Source organism: Oncorhynchus mykiss, chromosome 18 (genome assembly GCF_013265735.2).
Source record: "Oncorhynchus mykiss isolate Arlee chromosome 18, USDA_OmykA_1.1, whole genome shotgun sequence".
Classification (NCBI taxonomy): Eukaryota; Metazoa; Chordata; class Actinopteri; order Salmoniformes; family Salmonidae; genus Oncorhynchus; species Oncorhynchus mykiss.
In genome coordinates, this window is record NC_048582.1 from 9,076,770 (window position 1) to 9,101,127 (window position 24,358).

The 24,358-nt window shown below is 40.4% G+C and overlaps 2 protein-coding genes and 1 pseudogene across 4 annotated transcripts in view; 1 reads left to right on the forward strand and 2 right to left on the reverse strand.

The window, feature by feature from the left end:
- LOC110495466 (OX-2 membrane glycoprotein) overlaps positions 1-3,840 on the reverse strand; it is a 34,547-nt gene extending 30,707 nt beyond the window's left edge. For 2 of the 3 annotated variants that reach the window (XM_036951688.1, XM_036951686.1), the window contains exon 1: positions 3,637-3,839. The gene's annotated coding sequence lies outside the window, so the exon portion shown is untranslated. Of the gene's footprint in view, positions 1-3,636 lie in introns of all 3 variants that reach the window. The other variant, XM_036951687.1, reaches the window with a different exon arrangement.
- A 119-nt stretch (positions 3,841-3,959) lies between these two features.
- Positions 3,960-18,546, reverse strand: LOC110525718 (annotated as a pseudogene).
- On the forward strand, positions 18,126-23,717 carry LOC118941086 (OX-2 membrane glycoprotein-like). The gene is made up of 5 exons (XM_036951693.1): positions 18,126-18,298; positions 18,443-18,784; positions 19,579-19,905; positions 20,621-20,719; positions 22,604-23,717. The coding sequence occupies exons 1-5, from the start codon at positions 18,259-18,261 to the stop codon at positions 22,660-22,662; spliced, it is 867 nt and encodes a 288-aa protein (XP_036807588.1). The 5' UTR covers positions 18,126-18,258; the 3' UTR covers positions 22,663-23,717.
- Positions 23,718-24,358: the final 641 nt, after the last annotated feature.

Sequence of the window (24,358 nt, forward strand, 5' to 3'; positions counted from 1 at the left end):
TTGAGCTTCAATTGGTGGACAGATAGCCTTACATTCTTCTGCAAAATGTCTTGATAAACTTGGGTATTCATTTTTCTGTTGATGATAGCAAGCTGTCCATGCCCTGAGGCAGCCAAGCAGCCCCAAACCATGATGCTCCCTCCACCATACTTTACAGTTGGGATGAGGTTTTGATGTTGGTGTGCTGTGCCTTTTTTTCCATACATAGTGTTGTGTGTTCTCTCCAAACAACTCTACTGTAGTTTCATCTGTCCACATAATATTTTGCCAGTAGCGCTGTGGAACATCCAGGTGCACTTTTGCAGACTTCAGATGTGCAGCAATGTTTTTTTTGGACAGCAGTGGCTCCTTCAGTGGTGTCCTCTCATGAACCCCATTCTTGTTTAGTGTTTTACGTATCGTAGACTCATCAACAGAGATCTTAGCATGTTCCAGAGATTTCTGTAAGTCTTTAGCTGACACTAGGATTCTTCTTAACCTCATTGAACATTCTGCTCTGTGCTCTTGCAATCATCTTTGCAGGACGGCCACTCCTAGGGAGAGTAGCAACAGTGCTGAACTTTCTCCATTTATAGACAATTTGTCTTACAGTGGACTGATGAACATCAAGGCTTTTAGAGATACTTTTGGAACACTTTCCATCTTTATGCAAGTCAACAATTAGGTCTTCTGAGATCTCTCTTGTTCGAGGAATGGTTCTCATCAAGCAATGATTTTTGGGGTGGCAGGGTAGCCTAGTGGTTAGAGTGTTGGACTAGTAACCGAAAGGTTGCAAGTTCAAATCCCCGAGCTGACATCTCCAATCTCGTCTCATTAATTGGACTCCAGGTTAGCTGACTCCAGTTATCTTTTGGAGAAGTCATTAGCCTAGGGGTTCACATACTTTTTCCAGCCTACACTGTGAATGTTTAAATTATGTATTCAATATGGACAAGAAAAATACAATAATTGGTGTGTTATTAGTTTAAGCAGACTGTGTCTGTTGCTGTGACTTAGATGAAGATCAGATCTAATCCAGATAAGAAATAGTATTTGAACCATTTTTCTTGCCACTGTGTAACGTTGCATTAGAACCTTTGATGTACTGTAGCATTCTAACACTCTGCTTAGTGGATGAAAACTAAACTGGATAATGGCTCGGTAGCTCTAATCAAGTGGAGCTTATTTTCAGTAGCATTGCACCGCACCAGGTTGGTTACGCTAAGTGACACAAACAGTGTTGTTAGTCTGAGGGGCTATCGCCATGGGGATTGACTCAACAGATCAACAACAACAGCATATTCATCAGTTCTGTCAGATTATAGGTCTTAACCCCTGTGCTGCACTCCTACCCACTGAGAGTGTGATCACCTGGCAAACAGAAGGCCAGCTGTGCTGCTTTGATGTCTGCAATGCACCAGCCCCCGGTCTCAAAAAAACACGTTTGTGCAATCAAACCAGAAGCAAAAATCTGTGAACGACGCAAGATGAGTCCATGACAGAAGAAACAGAGGAACCACCATAACAGCCAGTACTAGCCATGATGGAGCACGGTGGATGTACACATACAGCAGCCTAGAGGATTCAGGCCTACTGTAAAGCACTGTCTGTCTGAGCATGGGCTTAGAGGTCTGCCAGCCAAGCTCAGCGTGGTTCAGCGGCTATAAAAAACACTTGTGGTTATGCTCCAGTGTCTGCGTTGCCGGGAAATCCACTTGTTTAAGAGAGCCAGTGGGAGGTTGTGACAAAGCAAGGAGAAACAGCCCTCCAGGCAGAGGGTGTCCCTAAGAGCTGATTTGGGATCCATTTACACAACCACAATGATTATCCCTTCTCCTGTGGAGGTACATATCCAAACTGACCTCAGATCAGCTACAGAGGCAACCTCCACTTAGACAATGAAAAAGAAACTGATATAAGCCACACGACCAGATCAGAGCGAACCCACCAGTCTTTTATAGGCAGTTCATTGGGTCTTTTACGACGTAAACCGTCTGGGTTCAAACGTGCCGTCTGCCCCATTGGGCAAAGTTTAAAACGGCTCCTCTCTTTTTCCACTATACACATTAAAAAAGTAGTTCTGACATCTTATGGTGAATAAAACATAGTATATGGAGTGAATGTAAACATAGACACCAGTATTTCCAGATGAAACAGTCCCATAACAGACAAATCCATGCCCCTCATGCAGCTCTTTGAAAAACATGACACAGAAACTCCATTCCTGTATCAAACTGACTTGGATTTCACTGAATATAATAGCATAGATTATTACTGGGCCATGTTTGACTGATTCCATATCAAAAGGGTGCATGGCACAGCCAACAAACTTAAAAGTCAACCTCATTGCCACAGAGTAAAGGATAACCTGGCCTTTCACAGGCAGTAGGCCTATACAAGAATAGGACACGTTAGAACACACTGGTCCTCAGGGGCCAAACAGTGTGCATGTGTGTGCAGAGCGTTAACATCTTCAACAGCTGTTTGTTTAGTTCTCAGTAACAAGGTGCGTGGACTTCCTAATGTCCAAATCAAAGACTGGGGAGTCCAGACATTCTATATCATTGGATCACCAGACTTGATTCAACGTGGGCATTTGAGGAATTCAGAGCCTGTTAAGGCTTGTTCAGTTAATGTACCAACCTATGGGGTTTCTGTAATTGTTCTGTTGATGGATTCACTACCATGCAATACCATGATTAGGCTATTTGACTATAATAGGACATTGTTTTGGAGGGGAAGGGGCGTGGGGGGGGGGGGGGGGGGGGGGGCTATTGAGCATATAAAGGTGATACATTGAAGATATTAATTCAATAAAATGTTGAGATAATCCTACTAGCAATATGTAGGCTAAAAGTTGATCCACACGAGTTGAATGATGTCCTAGTCAAAAAAGGCAATTTCACAAAATACAATTTCATCCAACTTCAATATGATGCTATTTCTGTCATAATCCTTGATTAAAAACTGCACTGGGATACAAACATATATAAACATGATATAAACAATTGTTATAACAATATTATTAACGTAATGCTGTGGTGGGAAAGTAGTAAATGATAATACTTGAGTAAACGTAAAGAGGTTATAATAGAAAATGACTCAAGTAAAAATAAGTCGCCATGTAAAATACTACTTGAGTGTACAGTAGTCATACTTGAGTAAAAGTAAATGCTCTACATCAAAATCATTATATTAAGCAAACCAGAAGGCACGATTTTCTTATTGTTTTTTTTACGGACAGTCATGGGCACATCAACACTCAGACATCTTTGACAAACGCAGTATTTGTGTTTAGTGAGTCCTCCAGATCCGAGGCAGTAGGGAAGACAACGCGTTATATTGATAGGTGCGTGAACGGGATCATAATTCTGTCCTGTCTTACCAGAAACAGTTTTAAAAAAATGAATTATAAAGTACAGATATCCAAAATAAACGGCTTAAGTAATACTTTAAAGTGTTTTTACTTAAGTAGGCTAATTTACACCACTGACGTAATGTATAGGCTAACCCTACAGACTTCTCCCACCTTTAGAAAATAATGCAATATAGACAGCCTTATGATGAACGCATTTATATGCATATTAAACAGAACACAATGTTTTATTTTAACTGGGCCCTATAACAAATGAATACTGGTAAAAAACATAAACTTACCCGTTGAGCAGTGCATGGAGTTAGTGATAATGAGATTTATTTAATTCCGTCCTCTGCAATAACACAATATTCTACACTTTGACTATCAAATCCATGCTTCAAAAGTCTTAAAGCTGAACAGATCGGGTGTGATGCGTTCCGCCTCTACAAGAGCGGCGTCAGAGAACAGAGACTGTCAAGTGGACCTATATAGCAAATCGTCTTGGGTACGCTGTTGGCGATGTTGCATGAGTGCTGCAAAACTATCAAAACACTTTTATCTACCACCTCTCTCCCTAAATTATATTCAGGCGACCCCTAGTGGCAATTGTTTGCAACATTGGCTGGTCTCGAGTGGCAGAAGAATCAGACAATTCGTTTAAGCTTTGCCAGCAGCAGATTTATGACAATTCCATACATTACAACATTGTTACAGCATTTGATTTATAAAGTGAATAAAAAAAACAAAAACGCACACAAAACACACCACAGAGTACATTATGATGACATTGTGTAGGCTATAATATTACAACACTTAAATATATAAAACAAATTGAAGAATGAAACATACACATCTAGTGTTTCTTCATGACCAAACTGCTAATATATTTACATAGAATACATATGAACATATTTATACAATAACCCGCAGGACTATATGCGTGTCATTAACCATTCAGTCAGCTAATCAGCATCTGTCCGAGACAACTAAACTGTCTCCGAGCCACACAGATGTGTGTGTGACAGTATGATAGTCACTCGGCAATCCTTTAGAAACGTTTTCATATTGCTGTGTATAAAGAGGGTAATTAACATATTGTTGTGTATTAAGAGGGTAATTAACATATTGTTGTGTATTAAGAGGGTAATTAACATATTGTTGTGTATTAAGAGGGTAATTAACATATTGTTGTGTGTAAAGATGGTAATTAACATATTGTTGTGTATTAAGAGGGTAATTAACATATTGTTGTGTATAAAGAGGGTAATTAACATATTGTTGTGTATTAAGAGGGTAATTAACATATTGTTGTGTATTAAGAGGGTAATTAACATATCTGTGTATAAAGAGGGTAATTAACATATTGCTGTGTATAAATAGGATAATTAACATGTGTGTAAAGAGAATAATTGACATATTGTTGTGTATTAAGAGGGTAATTAACATATTGTTGTGTGTAAATAGGGTAATTAACATATTGTTCTGTATAAATCAGGGTAATTCACATATTTGTTTTATGAGGTATGTAAGTGACATGAGTAACATCAGAACAACAATGCAGGAATGCAACTCATTTGAATATGTGTTAGATTAGACCTCTGGATTTCAGGGTCATCATGCTGAGCGTTGATAGTTCTTCCTGTTCTCCGTCATTGGCTGTGGGATTTGGGCTAAAGACTGATTGTCAAACTTACAAAAACAATGTCAAAGTAATACTGTATTTTCTCTTTGTCATCTGAACAGTAAAACTTACCTTCTCATTGTATTTCTCAGTTTGCACCACAGTACCACAGCAATGAAACACAGTGAACCCATCACTGCACCAATCCCTGTTGGGTTACATGTGAAAGAAGACAAGATGAGAATGGTACAATTCACAGATAAGAGTGTCAGAGATTAGTTGTGGTCATTAGATTAATGACTTACCTCTGATCCTGTCACCATCAGTGACCTCAGGTACACCTAGCACAGAACATACAGAGACAGTACTTCAGAATGACACCAGCATGTTGATTGTTACTGTAGGCATGTACAGAACCACTTCTCACCAGGAAATGAAGCTTGTGTTCTAGCTGGAATAACCATGGATACGTTCTTGGTGACACCTCCAGAGAACAGTGACACCATACAGCCAACCCTGGTGTCTTTGTCAGGTAGACTGAATGCTGCCAGCGTGGAAGTTATGGTGACCGTGACAGTTCCATTGTGATGGGTGACATTGACCATTGTGGAATTTTCTGGAATTTCTGTGTCTTCCCAGGTTACTGTAGGAACAGGTCGTCCAGTAGCAGAACAGGACAGAGTGGTGTGACTGTTGTTGGTTTGTGTGATGAGGAGTGAGGGTCCATACAGCTCTATAGAACAAACACACACAGTTCACAGTGAATGTAAATACTATGATGTTTTCATGCACATCACATGGTCAAATTGATCTATGATGTTTGGAGGCCATTGTTCCTGTGTTAAAGGGATATTACACATTGTCCCTGTGTTAAAGGGATATTACACATTGTTCCAGTGTTAAAGGGATATTACACATTGTTGAAGACCTCAAAAGTAGCCTTATTAACATAAGGCTACTTTTGAGGTCTTCAACAATGTGTAATATCCCTTTAACACTGGAACAATGTGTAATATCCCTTTAACACTGGAACAATGTGTAATGTCCCTTTAACACTGGAACAACAAGATGAATCCACATTATATGCCTGAACCCCAAATGGATGGAAAAGATGAGCACAGCAGATCTGTAAAGGACTTGCTGCTTATCTTCTCCATTGATTTGGGAGTCTGGCAAATAGCTGAATCTTCAAAACAGATGGCCTAGAACATGGACTTATCTCAGCTGAAATCTATGTTTAAAAGGTCTGAAAACATCTGACAAACTTACGCTAGACTTTGGAGTGGTAGTGTCCCTTCAATCCCCTCTTCCCCAACCCAATGTAATATGATTTTACCATTTACATGGAGGCAGGTGGTTCCACTGATAACTCCCTCTGGAAAGGTGTTAAACAGACACTTGTAGCAGGACTCGTCTCCTCTTGACACTCCTCTGATGACGATAGAGCAGTTCTGCAGACCCTCGTCTTCAAACTCCACTTTCCTCTGAAAAGGTGGGTTGACTACTGGTCCAAATCGTTTGCTATAGGAGCCAATGTTCACATTTTGCCCGTGTCATTTTTTTCCAGGTGACTTGCAGCATGTCTTTGGGTTTCATGAGTTCACAGTTTAAGACTGCATCTTCTCCCAGGGTTGCTGTGACAACCTGCTGTGTTCTCACCAGATGAGAGAGCCCTGCATGAAGAGAGTTACACATGACTTAAAACTACTACAACACACACACTTCTAGGATGTGCGTACAGCCCAGTACATCACTGGAGCCGAGCTCCCAGCCATCCAGGACCTCTGTACCAGGCAGCGTCAGAAGGCCCCAACATTTTTTTGAAAGACTCCAGCCACCCATGCCACAGACTGTTCTCTCTGCTACCGCACAGCAAGCGGTACCAATGCACCAAGTCTGGAACCAACAGGACCCTTAACTACTTCTACCCCCAAGCCACAGACTGTTCTCTCTGCTACCGCACAGCAAGCGGTACCAATGCACCAAGTCTGGAACCAACAGGACCCTTAACTACTTCTACCGCCGTGCCATAAGACTTCTAAACAAGACTGCTAAATATCTAATCAAATGGCTACCCGGACTACCTGCAATGACCCTTTCTTGCACTGACTCTATGCACACACACAGGACTCCACCCACACATACTGACACCCCAACACACACAGGACTCCACCCACACATACTGACACCCCAACACACACAGGACTCCACCCACAGTCACATCCTTACACTGACATCCCAACACACACACACACTGCTGCTACTGTCTATCCTGTTGCCTAGTCACTTTACCCCAATTACCTTGTACCCTGCACATTGACTGTTGTGGTATTCCTGTTATTCACTGTGGATTTATTCCTTGTGTCACTATTCTTTTTTATTTATTTATTAATCTTATCTTAAACTCTGCATTGTTGGAAAATTACAGTTAAGTAAGCATTTAATTGTTAGTCTACACCTATTGTCTACGAAGCATGTGACAAATACAATGAGATTTTATACAATATAGTGGTGTAGTACTCAGAATGGCCAGAAGGGGGAGTACAGAACTAGTCTATAATATAGTCTAGGTACAGTAGGAGGAAGTTGTGATTGAAGGGGCTTTTAAACTGACTGCAGTATGGGTTCATGTGTTGAATTATTAAAGTTGAATTTAAAAAACATGAGCTAGCGCACACCCAGAGAAAGTTATGTTATGTAGAGGTGCTGACTAACGGCGAATAAACTTTAAGCTATAAAAAAAATAAAGAGTTGCACACTCCATACATACATTTACTTGGCAAATCACCAATGTTTCGGCATCACTGTCATGAATGCTTGAACCAGGTTACGTAGACAAACAGTGCAATTAGTGCAACCAATGACAAAAGTGAGGAGTGTGTGATAATTATTAAGTTAATTAGAATGAATTGAGTGAAACTGTTACAAAAACAATCGTTTATAGCATATTGAATATACACTGCTCAAAAAAATAAAGGGAACACTAAAATAACACATCCTAGATCTAAAATGAATGAAATATTCTTATTAAATACTTTTTTCTTTACATAGTTGAATGTGCTGACAACAAAATCACACAAAAATGATCAATGGAAATCAATTTTATTGCTGTCAATCTGTCTGGTGGCCACAGATGTGTTTAACCCTGCACAACTGACTGTATGGTAGACCATTATAGAGGGGAAGGATACTGTCCGCACATAGCAGGGGATTGTGGTCTGGGGGCTTTGTGTAGAAGTCTGTGTGTAATGCATCCTTTTCTTTGATGATCCATAAGTCCAGGTAGTTTATTTTTCTCTCATCAGTCTGCATGGTGAATTTGAGGTATTCGGGGCTCTTGTTTAATAGAGTTTGGAATTTATTTAGTTCCTGCTGACTTCCTTCCCAGAGCACAAAGACAGCATCTATGTCTCTTTTCCATAGGAAAGTAGGGGGCGCGTCTCTGTTTTGTAAAGGAGTGCTTCCTAAAATTGTCCCACATACAGGTTTGCATAGTTGGGAGGAAAAGGAGGAGCCCATGGCTACACCCCGAATTTGAAGGAAAAAGTCTGACTCAAAGATAGTCGTTTTTGGATAATACCAGTTCAGTAAGATGCAATCATTGGATGGAGCCAGCACTGCACAAAATAACAGTTCTAAACATATATTCAATGCAACATTTCACATAAATAGTCAGCAATTCATTAAATTCATTATTTTCAGGCCCTGGCTGGACCTTAGATGCTTCAAACCAGTTCACATTATCATGTTGAATTAAAATGTTCCTCGTGGTCTAATATATTGTGCCAATTTCGAAGTGGCTGTCAAATGCAGTATATTATCAATCGGGGAGAGCTATCAGCAGAACAAACAGGTAGACGTGAGGAGCCATGGTAAAAATGTATTCTGTAGGGATCGAATAAGCAGCAGAGATGATCCGTCTCTGACCATTTGTGTACTCTTACACGTGGTGCCGAGCGGAGTTGTCTGGTCGGTGTTGCCGGTTAATTATGAAACTCCGCATCCAATTCATTTTCAATGGAAGGGAAGCGGTGAGAAAGCGGCGACGGCTTGGGAGGCGGTGAAAAATAAAGACTTTCCCCAACTTTGACGCACAATCACCAGCGGCGACCGCTGGGCGATGACCAATCATATCGAGTGGTTTCCATGACGAATATGACGCTATGCAACCCAACGCTGGAGACTTTCTTCAGTCAAGATGGCTGACAAAAATATTAGGAAGTGATAACGTATCATGTAACACATATGTACAGTTGAGAGGAATATGTTAGTTAATGTAGAGACTAACGATTATGCATATGCTTTTGTCATGGAGTTAATTTACGAAAATCGTGATTTAGCAAGCTAGCTGACTAGCTAACATTAGCTGGCTAGCTGTATGGGTGTTGTGACATGAGTAGGAAATTGTAATTCTGGTTGTTTACTGTTTTAGGGACTCCTGAAACAACCAGAAAACCAGGCTGTCGTCTTGTGAAACAGTGGGTGTAAAGAATCTAGCTAGCTAAAGCATTTATTTACTGCAAATTTAATGTACAATTTTGTAAACTTGCCTTGCTAATATTTGCCATGCAATGCAGATGAAGTAACGTAGCTAGCGAACTGTTTTCTTGCTTATTGTGCAGTAGAGGATAAAAATACACGTATGCCTACGGATGTGTAGCTAGCTGTATCTGCATGTTTGTATTACAATTACACACTTAAACAGTGTTTACCAATCTTGGTCCTGGGACATCAATGGTTACACATTGTAACTATGCAATAAACAGGATTTAACTAGTTAAGGCTGATTTGTAAATACAGAAATATAATTTTAAAAACAGTACACTACATTTCCTATGCATCATGTAAGTACTCTAAAACAGGTACATCTCAATATTTAATTTCCTTCATCTGCATTGATCTGATAAACACAGGATAAGTGTACTATTTCATCAAACAAGACTTAATTTCAGCCAGTAGATAATGTGAAAAGAGAATATTATCGCAGTTAATCACAATGACATAATAGTGTCTTTAGTGGTTTCTCCTAACTAGCCTTAGGCCACTAGTTGGCCCGAAGGTTCTCTTAAGAGTGGCGGAGGTGGTGATGACGGTACTTGGGATTGGCATCCTCTCTCACATCAAAACATACCTACAAATGAGAGAAAGCATGATTATGCCTTGTGTTTTTTCTATTCTAATACTGCCAGTCATCATAAAAATCAGGAGGTGAAATGACAAACTGACCTTGGATCATTAACTCTGGGACTTCTACATTTCTATCTGTATTTCAATGTAAAACATCGCTTTAATAGTACTTCCGGTTGACCCGACCAAGTGACCTCTCACCTCTGACCATGCTGTGCCGTCTATGTAGCCTGTTCAGATGCGGGAGGGGTTTACCGACACAGCTGATATAACCGAGAGGATGAAGTGAAGAAGAGAGACTGTTATTGAGAAAATAGGGCCTTCCAGCCATGTGGAGGATTGCCCGGTTGCCAAAGTTTGCTTGTCACCAGAGCGGTTAGAGCATATTACTATTTACTATTTACCTTGGTCATTAAACATTACATTACATTAAACAGAACATTTATGAAACTATTTAATAACTAGACCTTCATGCAAACTTGCTATGCTGAATTCTTGACGCACAATCAAACATGCTGCTTGCTATATGCTGCAAGCACGCCTACAAGCGAGCCACTGGGAGGCCGGAGTGGCACATGAAAATTTACCGCGAACTAAATGTACAATTCAAAAACTAAAAAATGCTCCATGTTCTCCATAGTAAAAGTAAAATGTACTGCCAGTATCATACACAGTTACTGGTCACAGAGAACCAACATCACGTTTTGTACCAGCAGAGGGAGCACAAGACTAAGGAAATTACAATACAAAAATGGGGTCTAAAGAAGCTTTCCACTGAGCTGAAATAAATTAATTAGGAATAAAATATTACATTCACTGAAAACAATGTAAAGTCAAAAAAAAATATTACTCTAATATCGCTCCTCTTTCAGGTCTTTCAGTAAGTAAACAGTAGCACAATTGATATATCTGACCGACCAAAAGGTACAGACAGTGAACCCAGAGTCACACTACGTCGCTAATTCCAATGTGACATCTACTGTAAAAGCCGAAAGTCAGACACTAGCAAGGCTCAGACCAACATGGAAGAGTTGGCGTTGTTTATAAAACGTTTTTCTTTATAATGTGGAAATAAACATGTTTCCAACCCCCATATCACACACTCACAAACTGAAATCATATGAGTGTACAATCAATTAGTGAGAGAGTGCCAACATTAATTTGTATAGATCTGTATGAATCATGGCAAAGTTGCTTCCTGTTTCAGTCATGTTTTGGTCACGTTTGGGTGAGTATAAAACAGCTAATGATTGGTTGACAATAGAGCCTCCCACCATGCAGGCTAATGCTGCAGGATGAAGTTGGTGAAGGGTAACTGCAAAAAAGTGTAAGTTAATGCAGTCGACATGTAGGCGAAAGTCAGATCATTTTGATCCCCATAATGCAACACACCTCGATTTGGTGATGGTCACCGACTTAACAAAAGTCATCCGCTTGATTACACACCCTGTGTGTTCGAGATGGCGACGATGAGTATGATGTGTCTTCTCTAACGCCCCCTTCCCTGAAAATCTCACTTATCTTCATGTACTCCAGTAACAACTGGTTGGTAAATTTTTTTTGCCGCTAAACAGTCTCCATATATACTTCCATTCATTTTTTAAATCTGGTACCGGGGACCTTCAGATTAGTCTTGTGAGTGTCCTAGAGCAGAGCAAATCAACCAACATGTTCGTGAGAGTCTCACCTTTCCACGAGGTCTAACCTTTCCACCTTTCATATTAGTCTGTAGCCAAAACTGTTCAAACGCTATAGACAGAGGTTGGCAGATCGGCTGTACCAATCCAAGACGTCCCAAGCAAAACGGAGAACATGAGAGTCTCATCTTTCCATAGAGGGGTCCTAATAATTTGTAGGCCAAACCATTCAGACTACTGACGGTTTTGTGAGAAGATGTTTTGGGATGTCTCATGGTCTGACAAACATTGCTTTGTACACATGCTTCAAACATCTGAAAACACAATATTTTTGGTTTAATAAAAAAATATTTCACAGTGGTTTAGATTATTCTCTACACTAAACATTGCTTGTTTAGTCACAAACTGAAATTAGGTGAACTACTAGAATTTTAGCAACCAGGAAATTGGTATTTCTGCATATTGCACCTTTAAGTGTAGAATTGCAGGAAAATTGTTAAAATGCTAAAGATTTCTAGCCAGACATCTTTCTTGACAGACATGGGATTCGAACCAGCAACCCTCCAGTTGCTGGCCTGCCTCCTCTACACCAACCGGTCAATCGCGATCGAATGGTCAATCTCCAAGGCATTCCTAGTCGATCACCAAACATTTCTGTAAAAAAAACTGTGATAAAGCCTTGCCTTCCTATTTTTTTTCTTCATTTCACACCGATGGCGGTAGGTGCACTTGATTCAGCAGCCCTAGAAGGTAGAACTCCACCTACCAGGAAGGCCAAAATAGCAAAGCAAGTGCACCTATAGGACTACCGCTATCCAATCAGATAGCTCAGATCACCGTGTCTGCAGTTTCCTTGACTCAGAAAAGGTTGTTGACCACTGCTCTAGGTTAACTACAGTTTTACCAGAGCAGTCTAGTCATCAGATAAGGAGCGCCTCATGTAAGTATCTTTCTGACTGCGTATCCTTCCTGGATTTGGAGTCAGCATATTTGTTTATTAGAATCCCCATTAGATTTTGCAGAGGCAGCAGCTACTCTTCCTGGGGTCTGAAAAAAACACAAAACATGTCACAAAGTACTAAAAGGCAAGGACAGTCACACACATTCTTTTAAAGCATAACCCTGAGGTTGTGAGTGGACAGAGTACTGTAATAAACCTCCAGCCCAGATGGTTCCTCTTTCATTTTGACTCTTTTCTACAGTAAACCCGACTCAGACCTCCTGTTGGGCCACATAGCTAAGCTACTTGGTACAATTATATAATGTTTTTCAATTGTGGGAACAAAGTCATGATGCAACAAAGTAATGAATCTCCTTGGCATGACGGGCATGACCCCGACCTCTAACACCGGAGAGAGACTCAGGAACAGCATCGGGGGAACTTCCTGCTGACTCAATTACCAGAATCGCACATACTTTGGGCATCTGAGAAGCATGTGGTGAAAACTGTAAACCTCTATGACACACATACTACTGTAATAGATTTAAAATCTCTAAATAAAATCCTCACCCTATTCCCATAACATGGAGTCATCATTTCCCACATTGTAAAACGTTTAATTATGTAAATGGACTGAAATGTATGCTGCTATTCTTGTTACAGTTGTATTTTCTGTTCTTATCTTTTAGGCCTATGAATTAAGTATAGGCATGTTTAGCTTCTGGGGTGGAGCATTAGCAGGCTATTGGTTTGGAACTTGCTGTGGTTATTAAAGTACTCTGGCCAGGCCCAACATCAGGGTTATGGCATAAAAAAAATGTTTTAAAAAGAGGGCAGCAAAAATAGATCAAAACACAGCAATCATTCAACAAACAACAATTATCCATGACCCAGGCCGTCTACTTTATTCTCTTGCATCGTCTGATTGTGTCCAGAATGTTCTATCCATACCTTTTTATTGTTGTGCCACCTAGTGTTTGCTACTTGTTCTGTACCTTATGGTCCATATGCTGGAAATGCTACATTAATTGATAAAAGAAAGATGTATACTTCAGAAAGTGTATTGTCTGTCTTCAGTGTCTGTGTTTCTAGATTTAAGCATTGAGATGCAGCTGGAATCATCCTCTGGTTGAGTGAGACAGCTTCACATGTATCAATGTCACCACAGTAACATAAGACCACACCAGCCAACCAGAATATGAGGCAGGTACTTCCCAATATATAATGAAAATGTTTTGTTCAGATTAAAAAACACCTTGCTGCTCTATTTCTCCTTTTAGGGGTTTCTATGGCAACTACACACATCCATTTGGCACCATACAGTGTTTTGACACTGTAAACTCTGACATATGCATACCCTGAGGGTCCGTGTCAGCTGTGGTGCAGCATCATACTGTATTTCCTGATGGACCTGTGAATCGAACCAGCAACCATTCTAGTTACTGGTCCACCTCTCTAACTCTAGGCTACCTACAGTTCTACCAGATGACTCAGTACACATTTCAACACAATCACAGGATATCAAAGTTTACAGTAGCTTAGTCATCAGATAAGGAGTTGCTACTGTAAGTATAATTCTGACAGATAAGGAGTGGCTACTGTAAGTATCATTCTGACAGATAAGGAGTGGCTACTGTAAGTATCATTCTGACAGATAAGGAGTTGCTACTGTAAGTATCATTCTGACAGATAAGGAGTGGCTACTGTAAGTATCATTCTGACAGATAAGGAGTGGCTACTGTAAGTATCATTCTGACTAGAGGTCTTCCATGACCGATTAATTAGGGCCTATTTCAAGTTTTCATAACAATCGGAAATCTGTATTTTTGGACACCGATTTTGCAGATTTTTTTTTGTACACCTTTATTTAATCTTTATTTAACTAGGTAAGTCAGTTAAGAACACATTCTTATTTTCAATGACGGCCTAGGAACGGTGGGTTAACTGCCTCGTTCAGGGGCAGAATGACAGATTTTCACCTTGTCAGCTCGGGGGATCCAATCTTGCAACATTACAGTTAACTAGTCCAACGCAATAACGACCTGCCTCTTGTTGCACTCCACAAGGAGACTGACTGCCTGTTACACGAATGCAGTAAGCCAAGGTAAATTGCTAGCTAGCATTAAACTAGTCTTATAAAAAACAATCAATCAATCATAATCACTAGTTAACTACACATGGTTGATGATATTACTAGATATTATCTAGCGTGTCCTGCGTTGCGTATAATCTGATTTAATGCTAGCTAGCAATTTACCTTGGCTTATTGCATTCGTGTAACAGGCAGTTTCCTTGTGGAGTGCAACAAGAGGCAGGTCGTTATTGCATTGGACTAGTTAACTGTAAGTTTGCAAGATCGTTCTGCCCCTGAACGAGGCAGTTAACCCACCGTTCCTAGGCCGTCATTGAAAATAAGAATGTGTTCTTAACTGACTTACCTAGTTAAATAAAGATTAAATAAAGGTGTAAAACAAACAAAAAATTGGCCAAATCGGTGCCCAAAAATACAGATTTCCGATTGTTATGACAACTTGAAATCGGCCCTAATTAAATCGGCCATTCCAATTAAATCGGTCGACCTCTAGTTATGACATTAGCTTCTAGTGATAAATTCACAGATCTTTCAGTTGCACCTTTTCAATAATGCCTTCTGGATACAAGACTCTTGGATACAAGACTCTGGGGCAGTGGTCATGTTGCGAAGTTCTCCTTTTGCTTTGACATGTGGGAACAAAGTCACTCACTGCACATCCCCTCAGCATGCACATGACCCTTACCACCAGTCTGGTCTAATAGATATAACATAGTAAATGTAACGGATGTGAAACGGCTAGCTTAGTTAGCGGTGGTGCGCGCTAAATAGGAGCGATGGGTAACGATGCTTCGTGGGTGACTGTTGTTGATGTGTGCAGAGGGTCCCTGGTTTGAGCCCGGGTATGGGTGAGGGGACGGTCTAAAGTTATACTGTTACATAAAGCTAAATCCAGGACACTCAATATAGAATGATATGTTAGGTTTGGTATGGTTACATAAGACAGATGGTTACTTAATGCAAAAATGTATAACACAAACGTCTCATCACGGACAACTTTAGCATTTTAGCTAACCCTCCAAACCTTCCCCTAACCTTAACCCTAATGCCTAACCTAGCTAACATTAGCCAGCCAGCTAATGTTAGCTACCTAGCTAAGATTTGTAACATATCACATGTTCTGCAAATTCGTAACATATTGTGTGTTTTGCAAATTCATGACATATTGTACTTTATAGGTTACCCAGCTAGCTAATGTTAGACACCTAGCTAGAATTCATAACATATCATACGAATTGTAATTCGTAACATATCATACGAATTGAAATTGTTAACATATTGTCACACCCTGACCTTAGAGATCCTTTTTATGTCTCTATTTTGGTTTGGTCAGGGCGTGAGTTGGGGTGGGCATTCTATGTTTTCTATTTCTTTGTGTTTGGCCGGGTATGGTTCTCAATCAGGGACAGCTGTCTATCGTTGTCTGATTGGGAACCATACTTAGGTGCCCTTTTTCCCCACCTGTGTTTGTGGGAGGTTGACATTCTTTATGGCACGTTGCCATTGAGCTTCACGTTTTTTTTGTTTTTTTGTCAGCGTCATTTTGATCCTTAAAAGATAATGTACGCTCACCACGCTGCACCTTGGTCCTCTCCTTTCATCAGTCATATCATATCATACGAAATAGGTGATGGATATCCACAAACAAATACATACTGAACGGATCACACTCAATGGAGGTTTCAGATTTACATACAGGATAATATAAACTGCTGGTTGCACCCCAGAACAGCATATCCAAATGATGAGCATTGAGTGACAAATCTGTAAATTCCAATGACACACAAGTAATTACCTTGGAACTCTTTTCTAGTCATTAGCTCATACAGTAAAATCCTCACCCTCTTCCCAACAACATGGAGTCACTATTATAAGCAGCCTTGCTTTGGAACTAGCTGTGTTTACAGTAGCCTTAATAATGCCTTTGTGGTTGCCTTCAAGTGGAAAATACACACTGCCAGTGAACCATGCACTTTTTGTTCGACAAAATCTACCAGCTACTCAGATTTTTTACAAGACAAAATGTGTTTTTTTGCGCTAGAATTACACCAAAACACACACAAAAAAACAGATGAGCATGTTTTATTAGTAAGAAGCAATTCATTTTTTTGTGACCTTAGTCTTTCTTTCTTTTTACCCCATTTTCTCCCCAATTTCATGGTATCCAATTGATAGTAGTTACTATGTTGTAACATCACTTCAACTCCTGTACGGGCTCGGGAGAGACGAAGGTCGAAAGCCATGCTTCCTACGAAACACAACCCAACCAAGCCGCACTGCTTCTTAACACAGCGCGCATCCACCCCGGAAGCCAGCCGCACCAATGTGTCGGAGGAAACACCGTGCACCTGGCGACCTGGTCAATTGTGCAGTGCGCCCGGCCCGCCACAGGAGTCGCTAGTGCGCGATGAGACAAGGATATCCCTACCGGCCAAACCCTTCCTAACCCGGACAACGCTAGGCCAATTGTGCGTCGCCCCATGGACCTCCCGGTCGCGGCCGGCTGCGACAGAGCCTGGGCTCGAACCCAGAGTCTCTGGTGGCACAGCTAGCACACCACCCGGGAGGCCCAGCTTCGGAAAGATGAGACAAACAAAATTCCCTGCCCCTTTAAGGACGGGAGATTACCGCGGTAACGTGACTCTAGTCAGTCTGATATTTAGAAGCGTTGTTTTCTCTTCCCTAGCAGTTGAAACTCAAATATACAAAATCAACCTAGCTTGTGAACAAAACAATGTAAATAGCCAAGAAACACACGGACTAGTTGTCACTTCAATAGTATTTTTTTCCAAGTAAATTAGAGCAAATATTTATGCCTTGTGCACAGAGTATGGAAATGTATCTTTCACTCCGCTCTTCACGTGAGAAAGGCCTGTAGCCAGGCAGTGTTGCAGCGCGAGGTGGAATAGGCTATTTAAGATTCGTAGTTCTTTGACTTTGTGCGATTAATTTACCAGCTATGAAACAAAACGGCAGAAATACTCTGAAAACAGCTGCTGCAGCATTTATTTAACTATACATGTGATCATACTTGACATTTTTTTAAATTCACAAATGCGAGTGAAATGCTCGCACTGTGGAGCCATGACAACCCGTCAACATGGCTGGCGAAATAGACATCTTTACCCGCAAATGCCAAAATCTGCACACAGATGGCGGGTGTTCATTTTAGGCCCTGTATATCAACTACAAAGACATGCAGTATTTTTCACATTTCTGGTTATATTTAGTGCAGCTACAGTATGACATTAAGCTTATTGTGAGCCACACAGAAATACTAGAACAAACTCGTTTCTTCCATAGAAATGTAATCACTTACTCATTCTAGTTCCGTGATAACTTAATTCTCGATGTTTATTCTACAGTATGTCACCGGAAACAAAGGGTTACTTTAATGTTACTAACTCCCAACGCCAGCCGCTATAACTTTCACTTTCACCTCACCAATATTTAAAGGTCCAACGCCAGAAACAGAATGATCTTGTTAACATTCACCCGCTGAGAATGAACACTTACCTAATTATCTTATGCGTGCTGTCTGAAGGTACGTTATTTTCCATGGATCTGACCAGTTGATTCTGCTCGTATATGATAAAGGAACATTTCCCACTTTTGACAGGCCATTGATTTTTTTTGTAAGGCTAAACTTTTTTTATTTACCTGTTAACATTCCTTCTTCCTTTTGTAGCGGTCTCTGTCAACGTCGTAGCTAGAGGAGACACCAGGGTTGACTTCAATGCCGACGCATCATATACCTGCACTCATGCGGACCCGACAGGTGTGCTGCAAGTCACCTGGCAGAGGCTGTTCAAAGACGACTCGGTGGAGAATCTGGCCACCTACAGCAAGCGGTTTGGAGCTCAAATCATAGACCCGCAACGAGGCAAGGTGGTTTTCACGGAGGCATCTCTCAACTCAACGTCTATTACCGTGAAGAACGTAACATGGGCAGACGACGCCTGCTATATTTGTTCCTTCAATGTTTACCCGAGTGGTTCAATACGCAAGCAGATTTGTCTTACCGTTCAAGGTTAGTCAACTAATTAACTAATTTACTAGTTACCAATGTATTACCTAACTGCTCAACGAATTATCCAGCCCTTGATTAGGCCTAGTTGAATCAGGTGTGCTGGTAGTATAGGAGCCTAAAAAGTCTCTGGGGGTATTCTTGGAGAGAATCATTTTGGGGAAAACACTGTTATACAGTATTCATAAAGTCTTAGCAATACATACATGCTTCACAACTAATTTATGAGCGAAATCATACATTAGCAGAGATGCTGTAATATGTTTTACAGTACTATTTTCCTTACTGTAAAGACATATTACAGCATACTTGCAGTAAATGTAAATGGATGCTGTAATGTTTTACAGTAAGGAAAATGGTATTGTAAAACAAAATTACAGTATTAAGATGCCAACTCTGGTGTCAGGATATTGCTGCAAATTTACAGCGAAATTCTGCCTGAAATAGACATGTAAGAAAAACAACACATTTATGGTATTATCCTATGGATCCTACAGTGTTTTACTGTTGAAATTGCAGAAAAGTCTTACAGTGGGACCTTTGCTAAGGCATGATTTCTGAATCATACAGTATGGGCTAAGGGTTTATTAAGCCTTTCTAACCAAAATATGAAATGGAATTATGACTTCTCAGATGTATTGTGTTGACTGTCTTGTCCTAGACTTTTAAACCCCGCCCTCTGCGCCACAGGATTCCTTTGGCTGTCATTGTAAATAATAATTTATTCTTAATTGACCTGCTTTGTAAAATAAATAAAATCAATATTAGCTAATATTCCCTGTTTCATCTATTCAAAGGTTTATCTGAAGTGAGAGCCACAATGCACAAAGTCCCCAGCACTGAACCTAAAGCAGACATGGAAGTTGTGGTCAGCTGCTCTGCCACGGGTAAACCAGCACCTTGGATCCAATGGAACTTATCTGCTGCAGCACTCATAAAGACACCTAACAACTGGACTGTCATTAACACAGACCAAACTGTCACAGCCAATAGCAACATCACCCTCCAACTGTTGCCAGGCTCTGGGGGATACGTGGACTGTATCGTAAACAATGGGATGAGGACACAGAGACACGAGCGGGTCTTGCTTCCTATTCTCCCTGGAGAGAGGGAGGTTGAAGAGGGTACGTAATGTTGACGTGTCATATACTTTTAGACCATACATTTTTAGCGTGTCAGTACAGAACGGTTCAACTTGAAAACAACATTGAGAAAAGATCATCCCCAATGATGTTGGGATAGCCTAGTGAACCAGCCAGATCGTGCGACAGCTCACTATTCTAACATTCCAACAGAATGGTGAGCACAATGAGATCAGGCTGGTTGCAAGAGCCTAATGTTGTGATGCTAGTAGTGCTGTTATCTAATCTCACCAGTTAAGTTTAGTTTTGACTACTGTGGTACAGAACCATGAGTCACTCCCTGTAGAGTCAGGTGTTTTATTGAGTTCTGGGTAGTTTCCTGCCCCTCAGGGAAGCTAAATGAAGGATGGATGATATGTTAAAGGGTGAAATCCATATCAACATGCTATTCAAACAGACTTCTTTGGAAAGAGGATGTACAATTCCCAGCTTCCTCTTCTCAAGAAATGGATCTCTCCAAATGCATGATCACGGCAATTTCATAGGGGCGGCAGGTAGCCTAGTGGTTGGAGCGTTGTGCCAGTAACTGAAAGGTTGCTGGATCGAATCCCCGAGCTGACAAAATAAAAATCTGTGCTTCTGCCCCTGAACAAGGCAGTTAACCCACTGTTCCTAGGCTGTCATTGTAAATAAGAATTTGTTCTTAACTGACTTGCCTAGTTAAATAAAAAAATAAAAAAAATGTTTCACCTTCCAGGTGACAAGAGGACACCCCCATGGGCGGTTGGCATTCCAGTGTTCCTAATCGTCTCCATTTTAGTCATCTGCGGCAGTGTCATGCTTCAAAAGAAAAAAGGTGAGTCAGCACAAGATTATCTGATGTCACCTTTGCCAGTCTGGTTTTCTTAACAGTCATGAGAGACTACTAGATGTAATAACACCGTAGAAAGACCAACTGAGTGAATGTCTAATCAGAACCATAGTGTATCATCTCTCTCTCTCTCTCTCTCTCTCTCTCTCTCTCTCTCTCTCATATATATATATATATATATATATATATATATATGTATATATATATATATATATGTATGTATGTGTCTCTGGCTTTATGAAATAAACTGTGTGAAGTATCAGCTGTGGGCGAGTCATGTCTTAGAGCTCTAGAATGGTTACTGATAAAGTGTACTGTGGATTCAGAAAGTATTCAGACCCCTTCCCCTTTACCACATTTTGTTACATTACAGCCTTATTCTAATTAAATCGTTTTTTCCCCTTCATCAGTCTACACACAATACCCCATAATGACAAAACGAAAACAGGTTTTTAGAAATATTTGCAAATGTATAAAAATAAAAAAAACAGATACCTTATTTACATAAGTATTCAGCCTTTGCTATGAGAATGTAAATTGAGCTCCGGTGCCTCCTGTTTCCATTAATTATACTTTAGATCTTTCTACAACTTGATAAGAGCCCACCTGTGGTAAATTCAATTGATTGGACATGATTTGGGAAAGGCACACACCTGTCTATATAACATGGTTGACAGTGCATGTCAGAGCAAAAACCAAGCCATAAGGTCGAAGGAAATGTCCGTAGAGCTCCGAGACAGGATTGTGTCGAGGCACAGATCTGGTGAAGGGTACCAAAAAATGTCTGCAGCATTGAAGGTCCTCAAGAACACAGTGGCCTCCATCATTCTTAAATGGAAGAAGTTTGGAACCATCAAGACTCTTCCTAGAGCTGACCGACCAGCCAAACTGAGCATTTGGGGGAGAAGGGCCTTGATCAGTGAGGTGACCAAGAACCCGTTGGTCACTCTGACAGAGCTCCAGAGTTCCTCTGTGGAGATGGGAGAACCTTCCAGAAGGACAACCATCTCTGTAGCACTCCACCAATCAGACCTTTACGGTAGAGTGACCAGACAGAAGACACTCCTCAGTAAAAGACACATGAAAGTCCACTTGAAGTTTGACAAAAGACACATAAAGGACTCACAAACCATGAGAAACAAGATTCTCTGGTCTGATGAAACAAAGATTGAACTCTTTGGCCTGAATGCCAAGCATTTTCCAGCGGCAGGGACTGGGAGACTAGTCAGGAAGGAGGGAAAGATGAATGGACAAAAGTAAAGAGATCCTTGATGAAAACCTGCTCCAGAATGTTCAGGACCTCAGACTAGGGTGAAGGTTCCCCTTTCAACAGCACAACAACCCTAAGCACACAGCCAAGACAACGCAGAAGTTTCTTCGGGACAAGTCTCTGACTGTCCTTGAGTGGCCCAGCCAGAGCCCGGACTTGAACCAGGTCGAAATTCTCTGGAGAGACCTGGAAATAGCTGTGCAGTGAAGCTCTGCATCCAACCTGTCAGAGCTTGAGAGGATCTGAAGAGAAGAATGGAAGAAACTTCCCAAATACAGGTGTGCCAAGCTTGTAGCATCATACCCAAGAAGACTTGAGGCTGTAATCGCTGCCAAATGTCCTTCAGCAAAGTACTGAGTAAAGGGTCTGAATACTTTAAAAAATATATATTTACAAACATTTCTAAAAACCTGTTTTTGCTTTGTCATTATGGGGTATTGTGTGTAGGTTGATGAGGGGGTGGGGGAAACATTGTCATCCATTTTAGAATAAGGCTGTAACAAAATGTGCAAAAAGTCAAGGGGTCTGAATACTTTCTGAATGCGCTGTATGTCTTTACTCCCTACAGTAAAGTCTAACCTTCACGTTCTCTCTGGCAGGTTACAGGCAAGCAGCAACCACAGCAGACGAGCAGGACGCTTTTGGGGAAAGTGTGTAAATGTTTGTCTGTGTTGATTGCTATACTTAGGTTTTTATTGAGCATCGGAGCGCTGTTGGTATTTAGAGTTCGGTTGCAGAAGAGCCCAGTTCCTCAAGACATGAGATCCACTAACACGCCTCAACCAGACTACTAATCCATCTTTAGAATATTACAGTATATTCTAATTGTATGACAAAGATCATATTAAATGCATGGCGACTAGCAAGATACAGTACTACTATTCATGAATGAGGATGAGACTGTCTGGGAGTCTTGGGAGCATGAACAGTGTGCAAGCCTTCCTGTTCTTTATTAGTATTCTTTATTAGCCCAGCTCCTACGTTTAGAAGGATGTGGTTATGACAAACATTTCTAATGAGACAGTCAGACAGGTAGATGCAATGTGTACTAGATACATGTATTGAACCTTTTTGAGTTGTCAGAGTCGTATTTCTTCCCCAGTCATAAGCTAATTTATACCTGCACTATACATTACATAATGTCGCTAATACTGTTTTTTGTTTTGAAATTGCATTTTAGTTTTGAGAGATGAGGTTTGTCAGTGAGGAAATACAATATAATCAATTACAACACAGCGCCACCTACAGTTGACTTTATGACACACCAGGAAGAAGACGGGAGAATATCCTTCTATTTAATTTAACTTGAATCTATTTAAATATGATGCACTTGTTTATGCTGTTATTATTACATACAGTACCTATAGTAATACAGATACATGGATGTTTTACCTCCTTTGTTATATCAATGCAATGTATGAATGTATTTGAGCCCTGAAAATATAATGGTGATAACAATGTTTTGCACTTTGATAGTTTGATATACTGTACCTTGTTCACTAGATTTACGTGTATCAAGTTTTAGTTCCTGTTTGTATTTATTCTGATCATGGATGTGGCTTGTTGTGTTTGACCCCACTTGATTTAACACTGTTTATAACTCAGGTTATTATTCTCGCTTGATCTGTACAATGTTTTAGATTGTTCTAAGATTCAAAAGCATTCTTTAAATGTATTGTGTTCTCCCCCGTTTGATAAAACTATACGCTGTATTTAAAAAAATCGCCCATCGTCACCTTGTTTTATGTTACTCACCATTTCAAATCAGGGCTACTTTGTTATAACTCTGTTTACAGTAACATCACAATCAGGGCTACTTTGTTATAACTCTGTTTACAGTAACATCACAATCAGGACTAGGTTGTTATAACTCTGTTTACAGTAACATCACAATCAGGACTAGGTTGTTATAGCTCTGTTTACAGTAACATCACAATCAGGACTAGGTTGTTATAACTCTGTTTACAGTAACATCACAATCAGGACTAGGTTGTTATAACTCTGTTTACAGTAACATCACAATCAGGACTAGGTTGTTATAACTCTGTTTACAGTAACATCACAATCAGGACTAGGTTGTTATAACTCTGTTTACAGTAACATCACAATCAGGACTAGGTTGTTATAACTCTGTTTACAGTAACATCACAATCAGGACTAGGTTGTTATAGCTCTGTTTACAGGAACATCACAATCAGGACTAGGTTGTTATAACTCAGTTTACAGTAACATCACAATCAGGACTAGGTTGTTTAATGGCGCTGCACCAGACTCCCTTGGCTATGTGTGTAAAATGTCAGCTCCGATCTGTTTTAAGAAGGGTTCAACTAATTAACCTTCTCAACTAAAACTAG